We start from the raw sequence: 21193 nt of genomic DNA, 5'->3' as shown, positions 1-21193 counted from the left end.
CTCTTATAATTTCCAATTTAAAACCCAAACATAATTGCATAACATTGAAACTGGGACATTTGGATTTCCCAACCTCATCATTTTCCGGTTCAAACAATACGCCGTTAACTCCAAAAGGATACATTCAAGCACCGGTGAGACATACGAAGTGGGGATAAGTCAGGATCGACGCAGGCGCAGCGCAGTGGGTTTTCTGAAGGCTGCGGCACGTGCCGCATGCCAACATCGTTTCTGACCTCGCACGACCCTATTAATACAACAAACATCACCGATCGGACCTAGTTATCTGAATAATCATGAAGCTCATCTACGCGTGTTTGTGCCTTATCGCGGCGACCTCAGCCGCCCCGTATTTCGTGTTCCCGGATGAACGGCGCGAGAGAAAACTAGAACCAATTATAACACCACCTGTTTTACCAATTCTGGAGCATCTGGAGAATGATCCTAGTACGCTGGGTAATAGGGCGAATACGAAACCCAGATTTGGTGGTGGTTTTAATGTGAAGCCGTCAGGTAATGGAGGGTTAACGGCTAGTGTGAGCAGTAGTGCCAGTGGGGGTGGTTTGAGCCACTCAGCGTCACAATCGTTCTCATTTGGATTCAATGAGGGCTTTAGTGCATCTCATTCGGCGAGCCAAGCTTCGTCGTTTAATGGATTTGGAAGGTAATTCATTATTTGTGTTATACTTGTAATGTATCATAAGCCGTTTAACCGTAACTATAGATTGTTTGGTCATAAGCCGTATCATTCGTGTCCACACTATATACTCCAGTATATAGCATGTAGCGAAACAAATTTGGACAAATATATTTATTGTATTTATTTTTACTTGAGGAGTATTAAAATTCGTTGATTCGTCATCATGATATTAACTTTAATTTCACTTTAAAAAAATAAAGCGTGTCGTTTCAAGTTACGATATTTTCGATGCCCCTTATTAAAAGGATTTTCTATAATAATATAATAATAATAATAATAATAATAATCTTTATTGACATATTTGTAATTACAGAAATCCTATGAAGACTCTGACACCTAAACTAGGCTTTAGTGCCTGTATCTCAGGAGTCAGTGGCTTCTCCCAATATAATTCGTAACAAGTGTCAAGAGAGCTTATTCAAAATTTTACAAGACAATACTTTTTATAGACATTTGTAAATTCCAGATATTACATCTAATTATCTTCTTACACATAATATACTTAAACAAAAATAACATATATTAAAAAAAATGTTTCAGTATAAATTACAATGAATATAATAGGTAATAAAATAGGTACATACACATAAAATACTAAAATACATAAATATACATAATACATAAATATACATAATTATACATTTTACATATGGGTATATGTAACACTAGTATAAATATATAAATTATACACATAATTAATGAATCAAAATAACTAAAATATTATTGTAGCATGTTAGTTAAATAGATCTTCTGTTTCCTCATAATTTAAGGACAAAAGCCAAGTCTTAACAATTGATTTGCAGTCATGTAGTGAAAGAGGGTAGAAATTTAATTTTTTGTTTATTTTATTATATAGAAAGACTGAGAGATATGCACGTTGTCGCCTTGCGAAGGTAGTACGGAATTTTGCTGTGGGGAGTACATTTGGTATACAGCGTTTGTTACTGCAAACCTCTGGGTTATAAGGGGTATGGACATGTTGTTTGGCTATTATATTAAAGACGAATAACTGTCTAACACTGAGGAGCTCACACTGTTTATATAAAAGTGTGGTTGAAAATCTGTAGGGTTTGAAAGTCATTACTTTTAGTAAAGATCTATGGGCTCTTTCAAGCTGAATTAGATGTGAGCTTGCACGCTCCACCCCACACGCTCACGCAGTATCCAATAACCGATTTTACTAAGGCAAAGTAAACAGTGCGGAGTAGTTCAAATTCCGCGGCATAACGTAATTTTTTGAATGTCCAGATTAGTTTTCGCGTGCGTGCCGTTATAATCTCAATGTGAGGAAGCCAACTCAATTTATTATCTAATTCGATACCGAGGTATTTAATGGTATTGGATTTTGTTATATTAATGCAAGTACAATTGCGCTCAGAGACACATATGTGTATTTTAAGATTAATATCAGTCATATGGGAATTAATAGTTTGGAACTGAATATACGAAGTTTTAGAAATATTTAAAGTAAGTAAATTTTCCCTGAGCCATCTAGCCACCTTCTGCAGTCCGCTTTCGGCAATATTTTGTATCTCGGTCCAGGTGTCCCCATAAAAAACTATAGCCGTATCATCGGCATAGGTAAACAACCTGCAACTAGTTAGGGACATATTACATAGGTCGTTTATGTAAATAAGAAAAAGACTTGGACCAAGAATACTGCCTTGCGGAACTCCAAAAGTTACATTTGCGTCGGAACTAATATAATTATTAATCTTAACCCTTTGCACCCGACCACTAAGGAAATCTTTAAAAATAAGCAGGGCTGAGTCTCTTATTCCAATTCGCTCCACTTTGTCCACAAGTATAGGTATTGAGACGGTATCAAATGCCTTGGCAAGATCGAGGAAGACACCAAGGCACTTTTGTTTCCTGTCAAGTTTTTCTGTGACAAACTCAATCAAGCTACCCACAGCGTCTTCTGTTGACATACCCATTCTGAAACCAAATTGTGAGCTGGACAGAATATTGTACCGATTTAAAAACTGTATTAACCTCACGTTAAGCATCTTTTCTAGGATTTTTGATAGTGCTGTAAGCACAGAAATCGGTCTGTAGTTTGCAACACAATCCCGTGCCCCACCCTTGTGAACAGGAGTAATGAGAGACCTTTTAAAGACTTTTGGAAAGCAGCCTTCCCTAAAACATGTCTGAAACAAGATAGTAAGCGGCGATACAATGACATGTCTTACCATTTTTAGAAATCGAGCTGGTATAGAGTCCCAACCAGTGGCACAATCATTTTTTAAGCTTAAGATGAGAGATTCCACCTCAACCTCATCTGGTGGCATTAGTACGAAGGAGTTAGTCAAGCAATTAGATCTTGTACATATGTAGTTATACTTACACCCTGTAAGTTTTTCAGCTAGCTCTCTACCAACATTAGAAAAATAACTATTTATGTCCTCAACCGCATCCAATGCGTTACAATTCCTAATTAACTCATCGGCAGAAGATTTTTTACTTGAACTATCGGTGACATATTTTATTGCAGCCCAGGTTTCTTTATTTGATTTTGCACTTTTTAATAAGAATTTATCGTGTTCGCGCTTCAATTTTCTAAGTAATGAGCAACAAAAATTCCTGTACCTTTTATAGGTTATTTTAAGAATTTCATTTTGGGGGTCCCTTTTTAAATTAAGATGCAGTTTATCCCGGTGACGGATACAGCGAAGTAGGCCCGGAGTCATCCAGGGCTTAAGAGATTTTTTGCGCCTGGGTACACGGACTTTTTCAGTGTTAGCTTTAATAGCAGATGACAGAATTTCAACAAATCGAGTCGCAGCAGACTCGGCGTCTTGCTTGTTAGTCATAAAAGTAAAATCAGCCAATTCAACATATTTTATAGCTTCACTAAAATTTACTCTTTCAACAATGGAAGGGCACTGAGTATTAGTCCGTTTACTGTTAAGGGATAGATTTATTAGAATAGAGTCGTGATCAGTTACGGTGGAATTTATAACTATAACACTAGTTTGTAAAACAGTTTTAACCATTACATGATCGAGACAATTGCTTAATCGTGTTGGATATGTGTGGCCTGGCAGAAAACCCAATTCGCTGGTTAAATTTAAGTAAGAGTTACTGTTTCTGTCACCGTTTCCAGGTTTTATATCGATATTTATATCACCTATTAAAAATATATTCTTAGATTTTATAGATTTAACAATATCATTCAAAGCATTCAAAAAGCGCTCAGTGTAGTAAAAGGATGGTGATCTATAAATAGCTAAAAGTACAATATCTGGTACTATTTTAGCTAGCAGAAAGTTAGCATCTTTAGGATTAGGTTCTTCAATTTCGCAATTTATATTTTGTTTAGCATAAATTATAATACCGTCATTTTGATTTAAGCATTTTTTTGTGAAATAAGAGTTATAATCCTTGAGACTGGGTATGGGTTTATTATCGTTTAACCAGCATTCAGTTAAAATTATTATATCTGGATCAAAGTACAGACGAGCTATATGGGCCAAGAATGCATCAATATTTTTGTAAACGCTACGGATATTTTGTGTTATAATTTTTAGGGAGTTTCCTGATTTTTTTACTAAATCATTACAATTATTTATATCACAACTGTAGGCAGTTGCCACTGTTATATTATCAATATCATTATTTATATTATCAATAAATCTAGCCATTTGTAAAATATTAAGCTTTTTGTCGCAGCTACTCGTGTCTGAGAAATGCTGACATTTTTACAAAGATAAGATCTCGATTTCAACATGATCACTAGACTAAGAATGTATAATTTTTTAGTTATGTAAAATACAATACAATGAACAGAGTATAAGTATGTATATAAAGTAAAACAATAATATAATATATAAAAAAATAAAATAATATCTATAAAAACAATAATTAAGTGCCGGATTTTCACAAACAGGAAAGTTATCGTAGGCCGGCGGAGTTTCCTGGGGGCCTCAAAAAGTCATTGTTTTAGACGAAGTTTATTTAAATCACCCTCACTATCAATTCTAATATGCCGTTTACCTTCATCTTGTCTCAGGTAGGTTCTTCCAAATGAGGTCCAGCAGAATTTATATCCATTTTCCTGAGCAAATGCACGAGCCAGATAATTTAATCGTTTTCCGCAGGGTGATAGACATTCTGAAATAAAAAATGGCTTTGCTGGTCCTTCCAAACTTAAGTGTGCCGTGTTCAATTTGTTAGCAGAATTCATTTTGTTAAATTTGCGTGCCTTTTCAATAATACCATCTTTCAATATAACGCTGCCCAATTCCACAATAATTGCTCCATGTCCAGTTTTACTTTTTGTACGATAAATATCCTTAATATCCTGTTTCTGTATGGGAAAATCAATAACATCTGCAGCTTTTGAAGCAATTTTACATAAACTATCCTTATTTTCACCGGTAATCTTAGGAATATTTCTTAGTTCAAGTTTAGTTGAGGCAGACGTTCGTTCCAGCGACTCGATTTTCTTTTCAAGCTGATCAATATACAGACGATCTTCATTCCTCTGTTTTTCCAACTTCTCGTATTTAGCTTTCATATCTTCGTACTGCTTAGAGACAAAAGCAATGGAGTCTTTTATTTCTGTATTTTGTGTCAAGATTTCTCTCATGGAGGATTGCAAGGAGGTGAATTTACTTTCATTTTGAGAGTTTGCTTTAGCAAGCATATCCTTAATTTCGGTTATGAATTTTTTAATATAGGACTCATCCTGCTTGCGCCTCATAGTTACATTGCTTCGCTCCTCATTAGATAAATCTGGCGCGGAGCCCGAAAAAGAAGCTTTCGGCGCGTTCAACCTAGCTTCCTTTAAGTCTTCGGGAGTGGGGGTGCTGGGAGGTGTGCGCTTAAGAGGCATATTTCTGACAAAAGATGACACCAGAGTACACGAAAAAATAAACTTGGACCAGCCCCCTATAAATTTCCGCTACCCGCTATCGCTTATGAATTACGGCAACTTACAAAGCTTGCGTATCGATGATGCGCGCAGACGGAGCGTACAACTTAAGCTGTCTCACAAGTGTTGTCCCGTTCGCACAGATGCACTTACTGCAACGCAACTCATGCGCTCCTGGTACACACCTTAATTTATTCGCACGGAATTTATTTTTAATTTGATTTTTAAGTTATAAAACAAATAGAATGCACACGTCTAAACGCTTCCGCGGTCCAGGGGGGAGAGGGATTCTATAACAACGTTCACGTCCTAAGAGAGTAATGGCACATTTCAGTGGGTTCGGTGGAAGCCAAGCAAGTAGCCAAGCTGCATCGTTTAGCGGTTCAGGCTCTTCAGTATCAGGTGCTGCATCATCTGCCTCTTCCCAGGGTGGCTTTGGAAGTGGTAGCCAAAGCGCCTCATCCGCTTTTGGCTTTAACTCCATCAATGGTTTTCAGTCTGAGGTACGTGATTATAATATACGAGTAGACTCGGCCAAGCGTTGCTTTGGCTAAGATTTTTGTTATATTACATAGTAGTAAACTATTCAAGAGAAAAGGCAGGAGAACACCAATCCACCATGCTTTTTTGCTGGTTATGCCATTAAATTGTAGCTTATGTGAAACGTTGGTAATTATTTTGATAAGGATCAATTAATAGGTACTATTTTAATAAAAAATAATAATAAAAGGACGCTTATTGTGACGTAACTATAAAAGATAGAGACATGCTGTCGCGATAATTTTTATAGATAGTGATGTGTCCTAAAAAATTGTAATATGTACATCATTAATAGTTTTCGCAGCGCACACGATTGAAGGAAGTTTTTTGTTTATTTTTTTACACCTTGGGTTAGATTATTCAAGTTTTAGCTAGAATCCCTATTTTTTTAGAAAATGAAACATAGCCTATGTCACTCGGGAATAGTGTAGCTTGCCAACGGTGAAAGAATTTTTGAAATCGGTCAGTAGTTTCGGAGCCTATTCATTTCAAACAAACAAAAAATCAAACCTTTCCTCTTTATAATATTAGTATACGTATAGATTATTTACAGTGTCAAAACAGAACGGCTCACAATTAGATTAGGATTTAGAAAAATGCGTTTTACAAAGTTCACCATTAATTGCGCAAGCTATGATATATAGAAGTGATTTTGATGAAATTTGGACTGTTAGTATAATTTGCGTAAAATTTTTGCAAATGCATACAATCATCCGTTTACGAAACACTCGTATTTGGAAGCCTACATTAATCTCGTATATTCAGTGAGAAATCATTATTTAACTAATTGATGAAACAGAAACGTATCTTCCTTATGTTTTGAAGCCTTTATTGATAAGCGTCTTTTCATTACAGCCCTACTTCGGAGACGGACTTCTAGATATTAGACAACGCGGCACCCCCGGTTTTGCCTTCCCGGACCTACTCGGGAGGAGTAAAGGCGCGAGCGCAGCCGCTTTCAAATCTAGACCTAATTCCCAAAGAAATAGAGACGATTTTCTTGCAGTACTAGTGTCTAATTAAAAGTATTTAGGTCCTATGTGCATAATATTAAGGTGTCTTTGAAGTCTTCAGTTTTGTTATAAAGGGAAAAATAAGTTTTTTTTTCATAAAAATTCTTGCAGGCGTAAGTAGTTGTCTCGGCAGCTTAAGTTATACCATACATATAGGGTTTTTACGATTGTGTAATATAAACCGGCCTTTGGTTGACCCACATAATTAACTAATCTTGTTGAATATCAAGTTATTAGCTTACGACTATGAACAGTATATGAATAGACTATACATACATATAAATAAAAAGACTGTTTATATAACTTCGTTTATTTTTTTAGACAAAAGTTTTAGGTACAATTTTATGTTAATGAGCTGACTTGTCAATAATCTTGCGCAACATATTATATATGTTGCGTGTGCATATATATGTATTATTAAAATTATGAAACAGCATATTTTGGAATAGCGTTTGTTATACCTATTTTATGTATAGGAGTTATTGTTGTAATTTCTATGTCTATTTCATATATTTGTAGCATAATATATGGTTTTATATACAAAATACATAGATCTATTATTTATAGGAGTGTTTTTTTGAATTCATTTAAAAATATTGTTGTTATAATTATTAATTTGTTTAATAGTTACACTACGGTATGTTTCTTGTAAACCGCAAAGAAAATAATTAATAAACATGTATGTTGTAAGCTATCTTGCTATTCTAAGAAGGTATTGGGGTACCTAGCGATAAACTAATTAGGTATCAATTAAAATAATATTTAAAGTAAATATTTGTTATACATAAAATTCATAACAGACAATAAAATCTTAAACTAAAGCAAGAATGATACTAAAAAATATTCTTTTTTAAATTTCGCTCGTGTTTATGTTTAAATTGCAAAAATAAGCGTTTGCTTATAATAAAAATACCTACCGAAAACAAATGCGTCATACTAATTATACTTTCTTTTGTCCAAATTGTTTACGAAACAATAAGTCTAGACTAACTTACAAAAGCGACGTCATGGAGTCAGAACAATGCTGTTACTAAATTGGGATAAACAAAAAGAAATCAATATACCTTTTGGTTTGTATTTCAACTCATTTATATATCTATATGCATAAAAATGAATTGCTGATCTTGTGTCTCGCTAAAACTCAAGAGTGAGTTTTATTGAGATTTAGCTATTTTGATATTGTTATATGATTTAGCTATATGATTGAAATATTTGTGGAAACCCAGGGAAGGTTTAAATGGTGAGAAACATATATAAAAGAAAGAAAACTTTATTATTCATAACAAATTAGGATATTTTATTTAAATAATACTAGTTATAGTTTAGTTATAATATATAATAATTAAAAAAAAAAACAAATATTTTCATTTTTCAATACGTTTTTAGCTTCAAAACAACTTATGTAAAGTCATTTGTTCTTGTATCGTATTTATATATTTTCACACCGCAAAAATATTATTTATTAGAAAGCTTTAAATTGATTGAGTGTATAATTGTATTGTATTAAATAATGTACATAAACATTTTATAACATATAACGAAAGAAAGAAAACTTTATTATACATAACAAAAACAGGATATTTCGTTTAAAATAATACTCGTTATAGTTTAGTTATAATAATATAATATAATATAATAATTTAAAAAAATATAAATAATTTAATTTTGTATCATATTTATATATTTATTATTTACACACCGCAAAAAAGACAAAAAATATTATATATCATAAAGATTTAAATTGATTGAGTGTAACTGTATTGTATTTAATAATGTAGATAAAAATTTTGTACCAAGGTAAGACCACGTTTTACAGAAATATATGTTGGTACGAAGGTCCAAAGGTCATCTTGTATGTACTATATATTTTTCTATTGTTACATTTACGTTTTGACTGATATTCATTTTTATAAATAAAAATCTATATTTATTGATTTTTAATCGAACATTACTTTAACCAAATTTATATTAAATGTTTTGAAAGTTAGAGTGTTCTTAGTTGTTTATATAAGTGGAGATTTCTGTCGCTATGAAAAGTTGCAGAGTACCACATCTGATGGTAAGACTGATACGTCTATATTTGTAGAAGCAAAGCTACTCCAGCCAAAGTCCATTTGGCTGGCTTGTCCTTAGTTTTCAAGTTGAATGTCCATACATATGTGGGACCCCGAGTCCGCGTCTTATATACGGGGCATTCGTACATATTGCGAAGATCTTGCTTATCTTGTGTTATTGCCTGAAAGAATAGAATCATTCCAATTAAAACCAGTGGCGACAACCCTTAGGTCTTGGCCCCAGATTTCTTCTATTACGTGGTCTTTTTCTGTGACACACGTTGTCGACTTTTTGACTTTTAGTCGACCGCCCAGAAATGCGGTGCTATTTCCAGTTTGATGAATCTTTGTCGGTCAGTTGGAGTTTATACCTACTTCATTTAAATCATATCAATATGACTTTTAGTGATCGAAAATATTGTATAAGAAACAGTATAAGCGCCAAGTATGAATCCTGACAAAATAATATTTAATTTTGAAATAAGGGTGTGACTAATTGAACCTCAGATGTGCTCAATGTTTACGATATTATTAAAAAATGTTATTAAAAAAACGTTTAAAAATTACATTAAAATAGCGTTCACTCCTACACATATAAACAGTACATTATATTCTTACCCTAACATTGATAACAGGCATGGGTGGAAAGAGATCTTTAAGACGTGAGTCCATGATGATACCGGCCTGTGTGTCCCAACGCGCACCTTCCATTAATAGGCCGTGTACGTATGCGCCATCGCGGGGGGCGGAACGCGAGTCTGCTATACTGAAAATTTATTTAAAAAAATATAAAATCAAAATAAGTACTTGCTTACTTACTCTATGCAATAGTTACGAATTATTTTTTTAAATCCATTTTAGTGTATAAAGTGCGTTATAGAATTGTCATTCATATAAAAATAAAGACAATAAAAAACCTCGCCATATTGCGCGTTTAACTGGCAACAATCTTCAAGATGTCATTATTGCTTGTCATCTGTCAAAGTGTGGTATAATTCTTGGATAATGTGAGTAACAATTGCGATGTCAAAATCTATTAAAAGCCAGTTTAAAGTGCCTCATACTTTTCTTGGCCGGTAAGAGAGTCGCTGTCATGGATATTAGTATTGCCAGTAAATAAAATTTAACCATTATGAGGGGAATAATTTGGTCTTAATAAATCTATACTAGTATCTACAAAATACAGTTCTAGGCTTAAAAACTTAGGGACAACTGATATGACAGGTTTTCATAACTGTACTATTAATATAATACCTTTTAATATACCTAACAATCAGAACCGTTCGTAATGTTGTTCTGTTATACCGTTGCCATGAATAATAATAAATACATTTTTGTTGACTTTTATTACATGTTGGTAGATAGTAAAATTATTTATTAAACGCACCAAGAATCAGTGACATTGTAAAATGACGACGGTAGTACCAATTTCAGCCTCCGGCCAAGAATACCTAGGCCAAGATGTATGTGGCATTGTTCAATATAACGAAGTATTTGTCGGAACGTCAGATAGAATGGACTTTATTAATAATGTGTACCTACTTGCGCAAAACATCAAAATATAATATAAAAAGTAAAACTAATTAACTGGTCGGTCAGGAGAAAAGGAAGGTACGACCGTGCCGCTTTTTACACGCTTTATATTAGCTTCACCTGTATGTATGTATGTATGTAACCGACTCCTTCGGACTCGATTTTGACCCACTTTAAACTGACAGATTTTATTCAAATTTTGCGCACCTGTCAAAGATCGATGACAATCCAATAATCCGAAATAAAAATCCGAAAAAAAAAAAAAAATTTCAACTAAAAAATTAATAATAGTTTAAAAAAACTAAAAAATCACGCTTTAAAAGCACATCAAACTAAAAAGTGAAAAATAATTCCATATTCTGTGCCATATTTTTCGTCTATTGCTCCCACGCTTTTTCACAATAAAACCAGTATTTTTTGTTCATTACCATTTTGATGTGCTTTAAAAGCGTGATTTTTTAGTTTTTTTAAACTATTATTTATTTGCTTGTATTCTAACCGTCGATTATTTTGATTGTACAACTCCTAAGAAGCACTTTGGCAAGGGAACTAAAAGAGGATATTATCTTTGAATACTAACGTGAAATCCTCCTTCATCTTCTTAGTGACGTCACACTGCAAACACATCTTGTCCAAGGGGAGTTCATAACGACGAGCAGTGCTTTGCATTATTGCTGTAAGAAGACTTTGTGGGTTGAAGAAACCACCCAGCCACACCGATGTGGGTAGCTAGAAGAAATTCATTATATTCGGAGGGTTGCCGGGCAGTCTTTTATTTTATAGAACAGGGGGAAAACGGTCAGGAGGTTCATCTGACACTCTCAATTGCTGATCTTTTGTCTCGCTAAATGCCAAAGGGCTCTCGAGTGCGTTGCTGGCCATTTTAGAATTGGTGCGCTCTTGAAGGTCTTGAAGTCAAATTGGTTCAAAAATAGAGATATATATGACTTGATACATTCACCTGATATTCTCAATGCCAGAGGGCTCGTGAATGCGTTGCCGGGCTTTTAAGAATTGTTACGCTATTTTCTTCCTAAGTCGAATTGGTTTAGAAATAAAGATATATATGACTTGGTACTCACCACGAAATCTGTAGCCCAAGTTTCCAATTCCCGAAGCCGAAGGAGTAAGTCCACAAACCACGCAGACAAACCCAGGAGTGAGGGATATGCTCGACTGGCCCAGATTATTGGTACCTGATATCAGGTTCAATTAAAATATTATTTTTATTTTATAGTGTACCACAAGAATGTACACACACTCCCACTGTATAATTTGTTTCATATGATAGGGGGCAAACGAGTTCATGGAGGAGCCATAAAAGGCAGCTGCAGCAGCCCATGGATACCCTACTGGTGTTACCGGCCTTTAAAATGAGTTATCTATTTTTTTAAGATTCGATTCGTATCTCCTAGGAAAGAATTCGACTGGAAGCCGATTTTACAACTCGCCGGTCCGCATAAAGAAATTCCTGCAGAAATTAGATTACTATGTGACTATTATATAGACTACTAGCTGACCCGGCAAACGCTGTTTTGCCTAGTTATATTATTTCTAGGAACATGTACCTATATTATTTCTAGGAAACATTTTTTAGTTCAATACAAAAACTATCTACTATAATAAAAAATACGGGTTAGTCGTAGAGGGGTGAAAATTTAGGGTTGAATGTATTTTTTAATGGCACGTTATAAAAAAAAAATTTCGTCCAAAAAATTAAAATTAAATGTTAGGGGTGGACAACCCTTATCACTTAGGGGTATGAAAAACATTATAAACAAACATTTATTAACATTTTTTATTTGCAAGCGCGATCGGACAAAATATTAAATAGCTGTGTGATGTTTAAAGTTTTTTTTGTACTTTACGCATTTGGTAAAGTCAAGAAAAAATTGTGTTTGTAGTGCTTCTATATGAAATATTGTTTTTAGGCCCAAGTAAAATAATATAACATTATTTCAATGTAAATAAGTTTTATGTACGTAAATATGTACGATGTTTAAACGTGAAAATCAAAAAGAAAATATCATTAAAAACATAGAGAAAGTATAAAAATACCTGATCTAAAAATAGTGCATTTTCTAATTCTTCCATATCTGAAGTAATTGTAAGTTCGCCCTGAAAAAAAAAAAAGAATATAGTTACTTGTCTATGGGACACTTCATATTGACGTATATATGACTAACTTAACCGACTTCAAAAAAGAACGTTATCAGTTTGACCTGTATGTGATGTTGTAGGAATTTATATTTTAGCATGATGAGCAACTATGCTAAATTTTAAATGTATGTGTGTGTCCAGAAATGAAAAGTCATATGAGATGGAGATATTCCACCTTAGGAACAGCACAAGTTTCATTAAAATCAGTTCAGTAGTTTTTAAGATATTCCCACATTTCAGGAGTTAAGTATTATTTTTATTAATTTAAACTATTTTTATGTACCTTGAGCCCCAAATCCAGTTCCCTCAACGATCGTTTCATTTCTCCGGTCAAATGGTTCATTCTCTCACACTCCTGGAAGGCTACAATCACGTATGGAGTCCTTTCTTCCACCTTCCCCATTATCTCCACCATATTGAACTCTTCCGGCAACTTCTCTACTATCTCATCTAGCATCTGCTTCACCTATAAAAATTTTTGCCAAGATATTAGTTTATATATTTGTTTTTTTTTTATACTTCCCTCTAGTGTAAGACTTGAGGGTAGATTAAAAAAAAACAAATATATAAACACACAATATAAAAACGTATTAAAAAATATACTAATATATATTTAATATTAAAAACTTCATCTAAAAATGATTAATATTTTTTATCACTTAATTATTTGTCTTATATATAGGTACATTTATTTTTACAGATTCTTCAAATAATTTAAAGTTATGTGCTTAACAACATATTTTGCGAATATTTTTGTTTAATTTTACGAAGTACTTGCCACTGATGTAATGTCGTACTTAATTTTTTTTCTTTTTACAGTCTACCTGCCTTTTTATATGCCTACTCAAATTAATTTTTCTTTTCTACTTCGGACAGTGTTTAAACTGTCAGCTGTCAAACGTGTAATCATCATTTATAGATGATTTATAACATCAATTACCTCATAAGTAACGAACCTTGTCCTCCCGAGTGACTGTAGTAGCACCTGAAGCTTGAGCATCCCTGGGCTGCATTTCAAAAATGGTTCTAAATAGATTTTCAGATGTAGTCGTTAAGAAGCCAATTTCAGCGTTGGGATGTAAGCCGTATAGATAGGGCGATTCCGCTGGCATAGCATCTTCTATGTACTGGTGGTAACCAGCGTAGTCGGTGTTGGGAGGAGCTGGAAAACCTGGAGCTAATTGCAGTTCACCATCAACCTATAAATAACTTCTATTTCAAATTTGAAGACTAGCTAGCAGAAGCTAGACAGAAATAATATTATTTTTACTTTACGCGACCCTCGACTGTTTTCATATTATATCCAAACGTGTCTTTTCGAAGGAGATAAACATATCGAATGGATTTTTAACACACACACTTACACACGCTCACACGTTATATACCTAAACCAATTAATTAGTAAATTTTCTTGGTTGGTGCATATAATGTTCTTTATATATATTTTTAAGTCAAGAAACTAGTATGTTTCTTTATTATATACAAAATTTTTTTTTTTTAAGTATTTTTTATTTTTATAACTTTTTCTAGGAAATTTATAAACTTGCTGATTGTGTTATCTTCCGGTGTCACATATAAATAACAATGGTAATTTAAACATGTTATACATTACCAAATCAGGTTGCATGAGTTCCTCTAAGTAAGCATTGCATAACCTCCTGTCCCAATCATCTGTAATATGTCCGCCATACATAATCTCGCCAAAGAGGTATCGTAAATCTTCCCAAGGCACTTTGGAATTCGCTTCCAAATAATTGTACAAGACGAAAACGCTAATGGTGAGATCACCTGAAATAACAGGAATGTTACTAAGCTATTGCATAGATTTTATCGCGGTCTTTGAGCGCGGCGACCGAATCAAGAAATTCCGTAACGAAAAAAACCTCACGCGTTAGAGTGGGATAGAACGCATACTGCGCATTCCCATCTCTTTGACGAGATCGGTGACGTAGCGTGAGCGGGGCCGGTGCAGCCGGTACGCGTTAGAGTGAGACAGACTATATAGGCTTTTTAGTCTGAGTCTGGTAGAGTGGTAGATTAATAATATCAAAGAAAAACCTTGAATTAATATCAAAGAAAAACAAATACTGCATAAATAAAAAATAAATAAATAATTATTGTTGCATAAGTTGATAAAAAATGCTTTGCAGTAGCTTTACCGCGGCAGTCCCCGAGTGTCACACGTTTTTTTTTTTTATAATTACACTATAGGCTATATACAATGTGTAGACAAATATTATTTCGCCGGACACGTTTATGGGTGTTACAATATAAATTTTTTAGGTTTCAGAAAATAATTTTAAAGATTTAAATTGTCGAAATATTATACTTGTATCTGTATAGACACGTAATTAAGCGTGTTTTACAAGCAAGGAATTTCGGTTTAGGTTCTAAGGAATGCATCACATAGATTTAAGATACATAAAAATAAAAATCTCGCCAAGTTGAGCACAAAAGCGGCACGGGCGTAACATCCTTTTCTTATAGCTTTTCAACCCCTATTACTTGATACTGGATGAAAGCCTGAATTTCCTATACCAATCAGGGTTTGTATAAACACGGTATATTTCAAATATCATACATTTAAACCAGTAATTTAAGAATTATAACTAGTTAAATTCTTTTATGTCACTTACTGACTGACCGATCCGATCCGATCGACTGAATTTAGATTAAAGCAAAAAGTTACAGTGAAAAATAACAATAATTATTTGTATTTTAGTTTTAAAATAAATAAATAAAAAATTTAACAGGCAGTTTTTAATGAAGATGATATTTTTTTATTGATTGTATTGGTTTATCTATTGTTTCGTATTAGTTATAACTGTAAAGATAGAATATTTCGAATTAAAAGTTGTATACTAACCAACATTGAATGGGTAAATTTTATTCCATCCCTGCGGCCCAAATTTCCGTCGTTCAGCAACAACCGCGTGGAAATAACACAACGCGATTAATATCGCTTTAAACTCAGCTTCCTTCCCACACATTTCGAGCGTCTCTTGATTAAAATTGTCTAAGGCTTTATGGAGGTTGGCCTACAAACATTTATACATGCAGCTTAAAACTTAATCTTAATAACGGGTCCATTCAAGTTTTATCTATTCTACATATATCTACACACTACGGCTACGTACGGCTGTACTTTTTTTTTAATAATTTGGAAAGAAATATTTCCAGAATTTTTGAAATCGTCCCAGAAGATTAGAATTTATTCTTTGCATTTTCTTTCATGAATGCAAGTCTATCCTCTATAGAATTCTGTTCTCTATGATTAACTCCAAATGTGGTATAAAATTAAGTTTTTGCCCCCTTGACCACTCCTATTAGAAGCAGATGGTACCTGATGATCACCTAATGTTAAATGATACCGCTGCCCATAGACATAGCCAGAGGGCTCGCAAGTGCGTTGCCGGGATGTGGATGAACGTGGAAAGCTGTGAGCTACGAACTATGAAATAGACGGGTTCAACCATACATTGGTGCGTTACACCTTAACGATCAAATTGGTCTGGTTGTTATTAACATGTTATTATTATTGCTGTTACTTACCTGCATCCCAGTGGGCGGTTCGTTCGTAATCTTAATACTAGATTCCAGTATTCCTTGTGGGATAATATGAGCAGCCGGCGTAGCAGCGGGTTCAGCGGACATAAAAAGCCTAAACTCAGGATGGCAACCGTGCGCAAAACTCTCCATTTTCTTTTCCAGGCTTGGCAACCATTTCTTAACCAAATGTATATTCTAAAGAATTATTTATTTCATTAATAGGCTTGTAGAAATTATATCCTATAGGCAAAGTCAAAGTCAAAACTAATTTATTCATGTAGCACAATGTACACTTATGAACGTCAAAAGAAATATACATTAAATGCTTCTAATTTTACATTTACTGCCAGTTCTCAAATCAAGGGCGTAGAACGGAAGAGAAGAACTGGCAATAAACTCTCCGCAACTCTTTTTAATCGCCAAGTTTTTTTTACACAACGTTTGTAAGGAGCTGCAACCATTACACCATGTTCCACATGACATCCAATGTAATAAAATAAATTAAAAACAAAGATTTGTCCTCTATCAGCAGGAGGCATGGTGAAATAGGAGCACGCACTTACATTCTCGTATAAATTCATTTTATAAGATGTTTATAGATATTTTCTAGTTTGTAATTAATGACTTTTAAGGGGGTAAATAAACCTATGGAAAGGTAAAGTAGTACGGGCCTAGTAAATGGAGCGCGTGGTTCGCACAGAAGTCATTTATTCGAATTACACGAGTGCCGCGACTTACACTCAAAAATCGACGTCGTGTGTCAGGCACAAAAGGCCTATTAGAACAAATAAGTTCGTAACACAATAAAATACCTGCAAAACAACCCAATGTCCATTCTTAAACGCTTCGTCCATTGCTTGCTCAGCAACAATTTCCTGCCCCTGACCCAAAGAGACATTATGAAAGTTCCCACCATCAGTGGTAAATCCCATAGCTTTTCCTAACGCTTCCACGTCTTTAAGAGGATTCACGCCGGGTGACAAAATGAAAAATATCGGTGTGGTTGGGCTCGTCTCCTCAAATGATTTACTAAACTCAACAGTTCTATTTTCAACGTATTTTGATCCCATCTTTTCTTCTATATACGTTCTACAAACAATAAAAACCTATATATAAATATATTTATTGCTTATTTCGAACACAAATATACAGAATTTATAATATTGTTAACCTACATAGTAATAATAATAATTAAAAATGTAGAAATAGAAAATTAGAACAAATTTAAAAATCCTCCCGATACTTATTTGTTGACACCGGCTCTGGGGTTACCGGTACTATCTACGAGTCGCCAACTTAAATCTTTTTTTAGCGTCCAAATATATATAACAATTTGAAATGTATATATAATTTAAATTGGGGTTTGATAATATATCATATAAATACACTGGAAATATTTTTCAATTCTTAAAAATTAGAATAATTGTTTTATAAGTATAGGAAAAGTCCTTTCCTCCATAAAAACTTATAAGTATAATAAAAAGACTTATTTAATTTTGTATTGCTTCTCTAAGAATTGGACCCAGGACTTCTGCATTCGTTAAGCCACGGAGGTGTTAAACAATCCCTAATATTGTACAGTAAACATTTCATAAACTATGTACTCACGCAACGGCGTAAGTCATTCTATCAGGACGCAATGCTCTAATCATACACAGTCTTTGCAGAGCAGTTTTATTTTTCCATTCCTAAAATAAAGAAGATGAAGAGAAAGATATTCCTTTTAAATAAAAAAAACTTTTTTTGTATTTAAAAAGAACACTGAAATAAGTTCAATAAATAAATAATATCTTAAAAACTATTCAACGAATTTCAAATATTTATTTAAACAAAAGGTTTTTTATTAATCACATATTAGCTCAAATCATTTTTATGGTTATAGAGTTTCTTATGGTGTTGTCTCCTCGAAGGTTGGCGATATGTATGATACTCTAACTTCCTTAGTCTTTAGTCAAGATGTAATTTAAATATAAACTCATTATAAAGATCGGGATTACCGTCGCTAGAAGTTACAGAGTTAGAGCTCAGATGAATGAGAATGTAAATCGAAAGGCGTAAGACGAAACGTTGCGTTCGATTGTAATTGGACGTTATAACATGTCCCATTATGTCGCGTCATCGTCGTGAACCCTGATTGGACTAGAAGTAGTGTTGACCAATCACAATCAAACTAAAAGTGTCATCGTTCCGTCATTTGTTTTACATGTCTGATGCTTGAGAAAAGTCATATAAACCCATTATTTTCGTGTTACGTAAGACATGGCTTACCTGTGGAAATTTCTCCCTTTCAGGACACTCCATTTCCACAATCTTCTTCCATCTTTTAGGGGAAGTTTCTATATCTCTATCGAGATTGCGGAATTCATCTTTACTCGCCAACGAACAAATGCCACCCCAACTTTGGTTTGATAGGAAATCAACTGGACTGGTGACGTGAGGTTTGATTGGGAATCGAAGGAAGAAATCTAATTCTGCTGTTGAGATTTCTTCACTCATCAAGAGAACCTATAATATTGTATTATGTTTTAAATCGAATGAATTATTGTTTCGTTCAGAATTGAAACCAAGATTTTCGACTTTCGATGTGCGACCATGATTTTTACGGCACGAGTAGGTGGTAGTTTTTTTTTTTTTTTTTTTTATAGAACGGGGGGCAAACGGGCAGGAGGCTCACATGATGTTAAGTGATACCGCCGCCCATGGACACTCTCAATGCCAGAGGGCTCGCGAGTGCATTGCCGTCCTTTTAAGAATTGGTACGCTCTTTTCTTGAAAGACCCTAAGTCGAATTGGTTCGGAAATACTTCAATGGGCAGCTGATTTCACATAGTGGTGGTGCGCGGCAAAAACTGCCTTGAAAAACGCTCAGTTGTGGAACGGCGGACGTCGAGGTGATACGGGTGGAATTTCGTATTCTGTCTCGACGTCCGATGATGAAATTCAGCTGCAGGTATTAATCCGAACAACTCCTCTGAACACTCTCCATGGTAAATGCGGTAGAAGATGCAGAGTGACCCCACATCTCTACGCAACGCCAAAGGATCAAGCCGCTTGGAGAGGGATTGGTCGTCGACGATTCGAACCGCTCTGCGTTGTATACGGTCAAGTGGAAGGAGCTGGTACTGGGGAGCCCCCGCCCAGAGGTGAGAGCAGTACTCCATGTGGGGCCGAATTTGCGCTTTATATAGTTGCATGCGGTAGTGTCAATTGTACTTATTATTAAGTTAACTTTAACTGGGAGATCAAGATAAAAAGCAAATGTTACTTATTGGAATGCCAACTGGGTTGAGAATCTAGTTGTCTCATGTTTCATGTTTGTGTTCCTTATTTTTAATAGTTTGCGTTTTCTAAGGTAGTTTTTGGGTTGCCCACTGCAGTTTTCCGAACCAATTCGACTTAGGGTCCTTCAAGAAAAGAGCGTACAAATTCTTTGAAGGCCGGCAACGCACTTGCGAGCCTTCTGGGGCAGTGTAAGTGTCCATGGGCGGCGGTATTACTTAACATCAGGTGAGCCTCCTGCCCATTTGCCGCCGATTACATTAAAAAAAATTTTATTATTATTTTATTTGTTTAGTGTATAATAGCTGTCAATTTTAGATATAATGAGGACTGAAAATCAGTGTTGCTGGTGATAGCAACTTAAAGCTGACTTGGGACAATTTATGATAAAGGTGAGTGTTCTTGTATATTTTATATGTATGTATTTTATCTTACATAGAATAATAATAGTTGATAATATAAGTTAACATCTAAATTATAAAGAAAAATATCATAAATGTGTGTCCGAAATGTATGTGTATAAAATACAGGCAATAAGACGCGGATTTTATGATTTATCAAGAAAATGTATGATAAATACTTTAGTAAGTAGTTTAAGAAAACACAAAAACATACCTGGAATGTCATTTGTGATGCAAATATTAACTTGTCACATTCAAAGAGCCCCCGCGATGTATATTGAAAAACTGAATACGAGATGCAATCAATTAAATTCTTGATTCGTTGGCTCACTTCTTCACTCTCTTCGGCCTTCGATATTGCTTTTTGGAAGACAACACTAAATGCCTGAAAACTCACATTAAACTATTCATCTATTCATACATACATTTGAAAAATAAAATATGTTTATTATGGAATAAGTGATACCGGTATCACTTATTCCACGTTATTAAATTTGAATCGGTAGACATCCCTTCTCATCAGCAAAAAAGACAGACGTAAAAAACTCTCGGTACTATTTTAAAATATCAAATCATCATACATAAGGACTATTATAGCAAACATAGAAGAAACCAAAGGGAGGGAGATACGGTCCGCTCTGTATTTATATTAAATTAAAAAACTGAATGATGATGTAAGATGTTGATGTAACTCTTAGTCTTAACACACTAAAGACTCACTCCTTAATATAACCTATTATATAATATATATTGCGCTCCTACCAGTGTCGTTTCCAACATATCTCACCAAAATGAATCTATCGTAGTTTGAATAGTGCTTATTTTGTATATATAGTGCGTAGTTTGAATAGTGTGTTGGACCTCCCAAAGAAAATTAATCAATTATCTTTATGCCAATTTTATATACACGAATGTGCCATTAGACGCCTAGTCTATTAGTTATTAGTACTACATGTGTAGGAATAAATTGAATCAAGAAATGAGCAATAAAAGAAAAAAAAAACAAATTTATTTTTTTATATTCGTCTGTTTTTTCGGATAATACATCATTTACAAGTAAATATGCACTAGTAAATATGGCTGATACA

At 34.1% G+C, this 21193-nt stretch overlaps 2 protein-coding genes across 2 annotated transcripts in view; one reads left to right on the top strand and one right to left on the bottom strand.

Moving 5' to 3' along the window:
* On the top strand, positions 1-7693 carry LOC125059648 (cell wall protein IFF6-like). The gene is made up of 3 exons (XM_047664163.1): positions 1-664; positions 5911-6079; positions 6972-7693. The coding sequence occupies exons 1-3, from the start codon at positions 297-299 to the stop codon at positions 7137-7139; spliced, it is 705 nt and encodes a 234-aa protein (XP_047520119.1). The 5' UTR covers positions 1-296; the 3' UTR covers positions 7140-7693.
* A 1442-nt stretch (positions 7694-9135) lies between these two features.
* LOC125059763 (dynein beta chain, ciliary) overlaps positions 9136-21193 on the bottom strand; it is a 56556-nt gene continuing 44498 nt past the window's right edge. Inside the window, exons 51-64 of the mRNA XM_047664311.1 lie at positions 20320-20490; positions 18694-18930; positions 18034-18113; positions 17238-17514; positions 16429-16620; positions 15743-15914; positions 14489-14664; positions 13833-14075; positions 13160-13342; positions 12775-12834; positions 11799-11912; positions 11297-11445; positions 9802-9949; positions 9136-9365 (exon numbers count right to left, since the gene is read on the bottom strand). Of these exons, the coding sequence (XP_047520267.1) occupies positions 9204-9365; positions 9802-9949; positions 11297-11445; positions 11799-11912; positions 12775-12834; positions 13160-13342; positions 13833-14075; positions 14489-14664; positions 15743-15914; positions 16429-16620; positions 17238-17514; positions 18034-18113; positions 18694-18930; positions 20320-20490 (2364 nt within the window). The 3' untranslated portion in view covers positions 9136-9203. The remainder of the gene's footprint in view (positions 9366-9801; positions 9950-11296; positions 11446-11798; positions 11913-12774; positions 12835-13159; positions 13343-13832; positions 14076-14488; positions 14665-15742; positions 15915-16428; positions 16621-17237; positions 17515-18033; positions 18114-18693; positions 18931-20319; positions 20491-21193) is intronic.

The sequence above is a fragment of the Pieris napi genome, chromosome 20, assembly GCF_905475465.1.
Source record: "Pieris napi chromosome 20, ilPieNapi1.2, whole genome shotgun sequence".
NCBI classification, from domain to species: Eukaryota; Metazoa; Arthropoda; class Insecta; order Lepidoptera; family Pieridae; genus Pieris; species Pieris napi.
The sequence above is the reverse complement of the archived record's forward strand: the minus strand, read 5'-3'. Positions and strand labels throughout refer to the sequence as shown.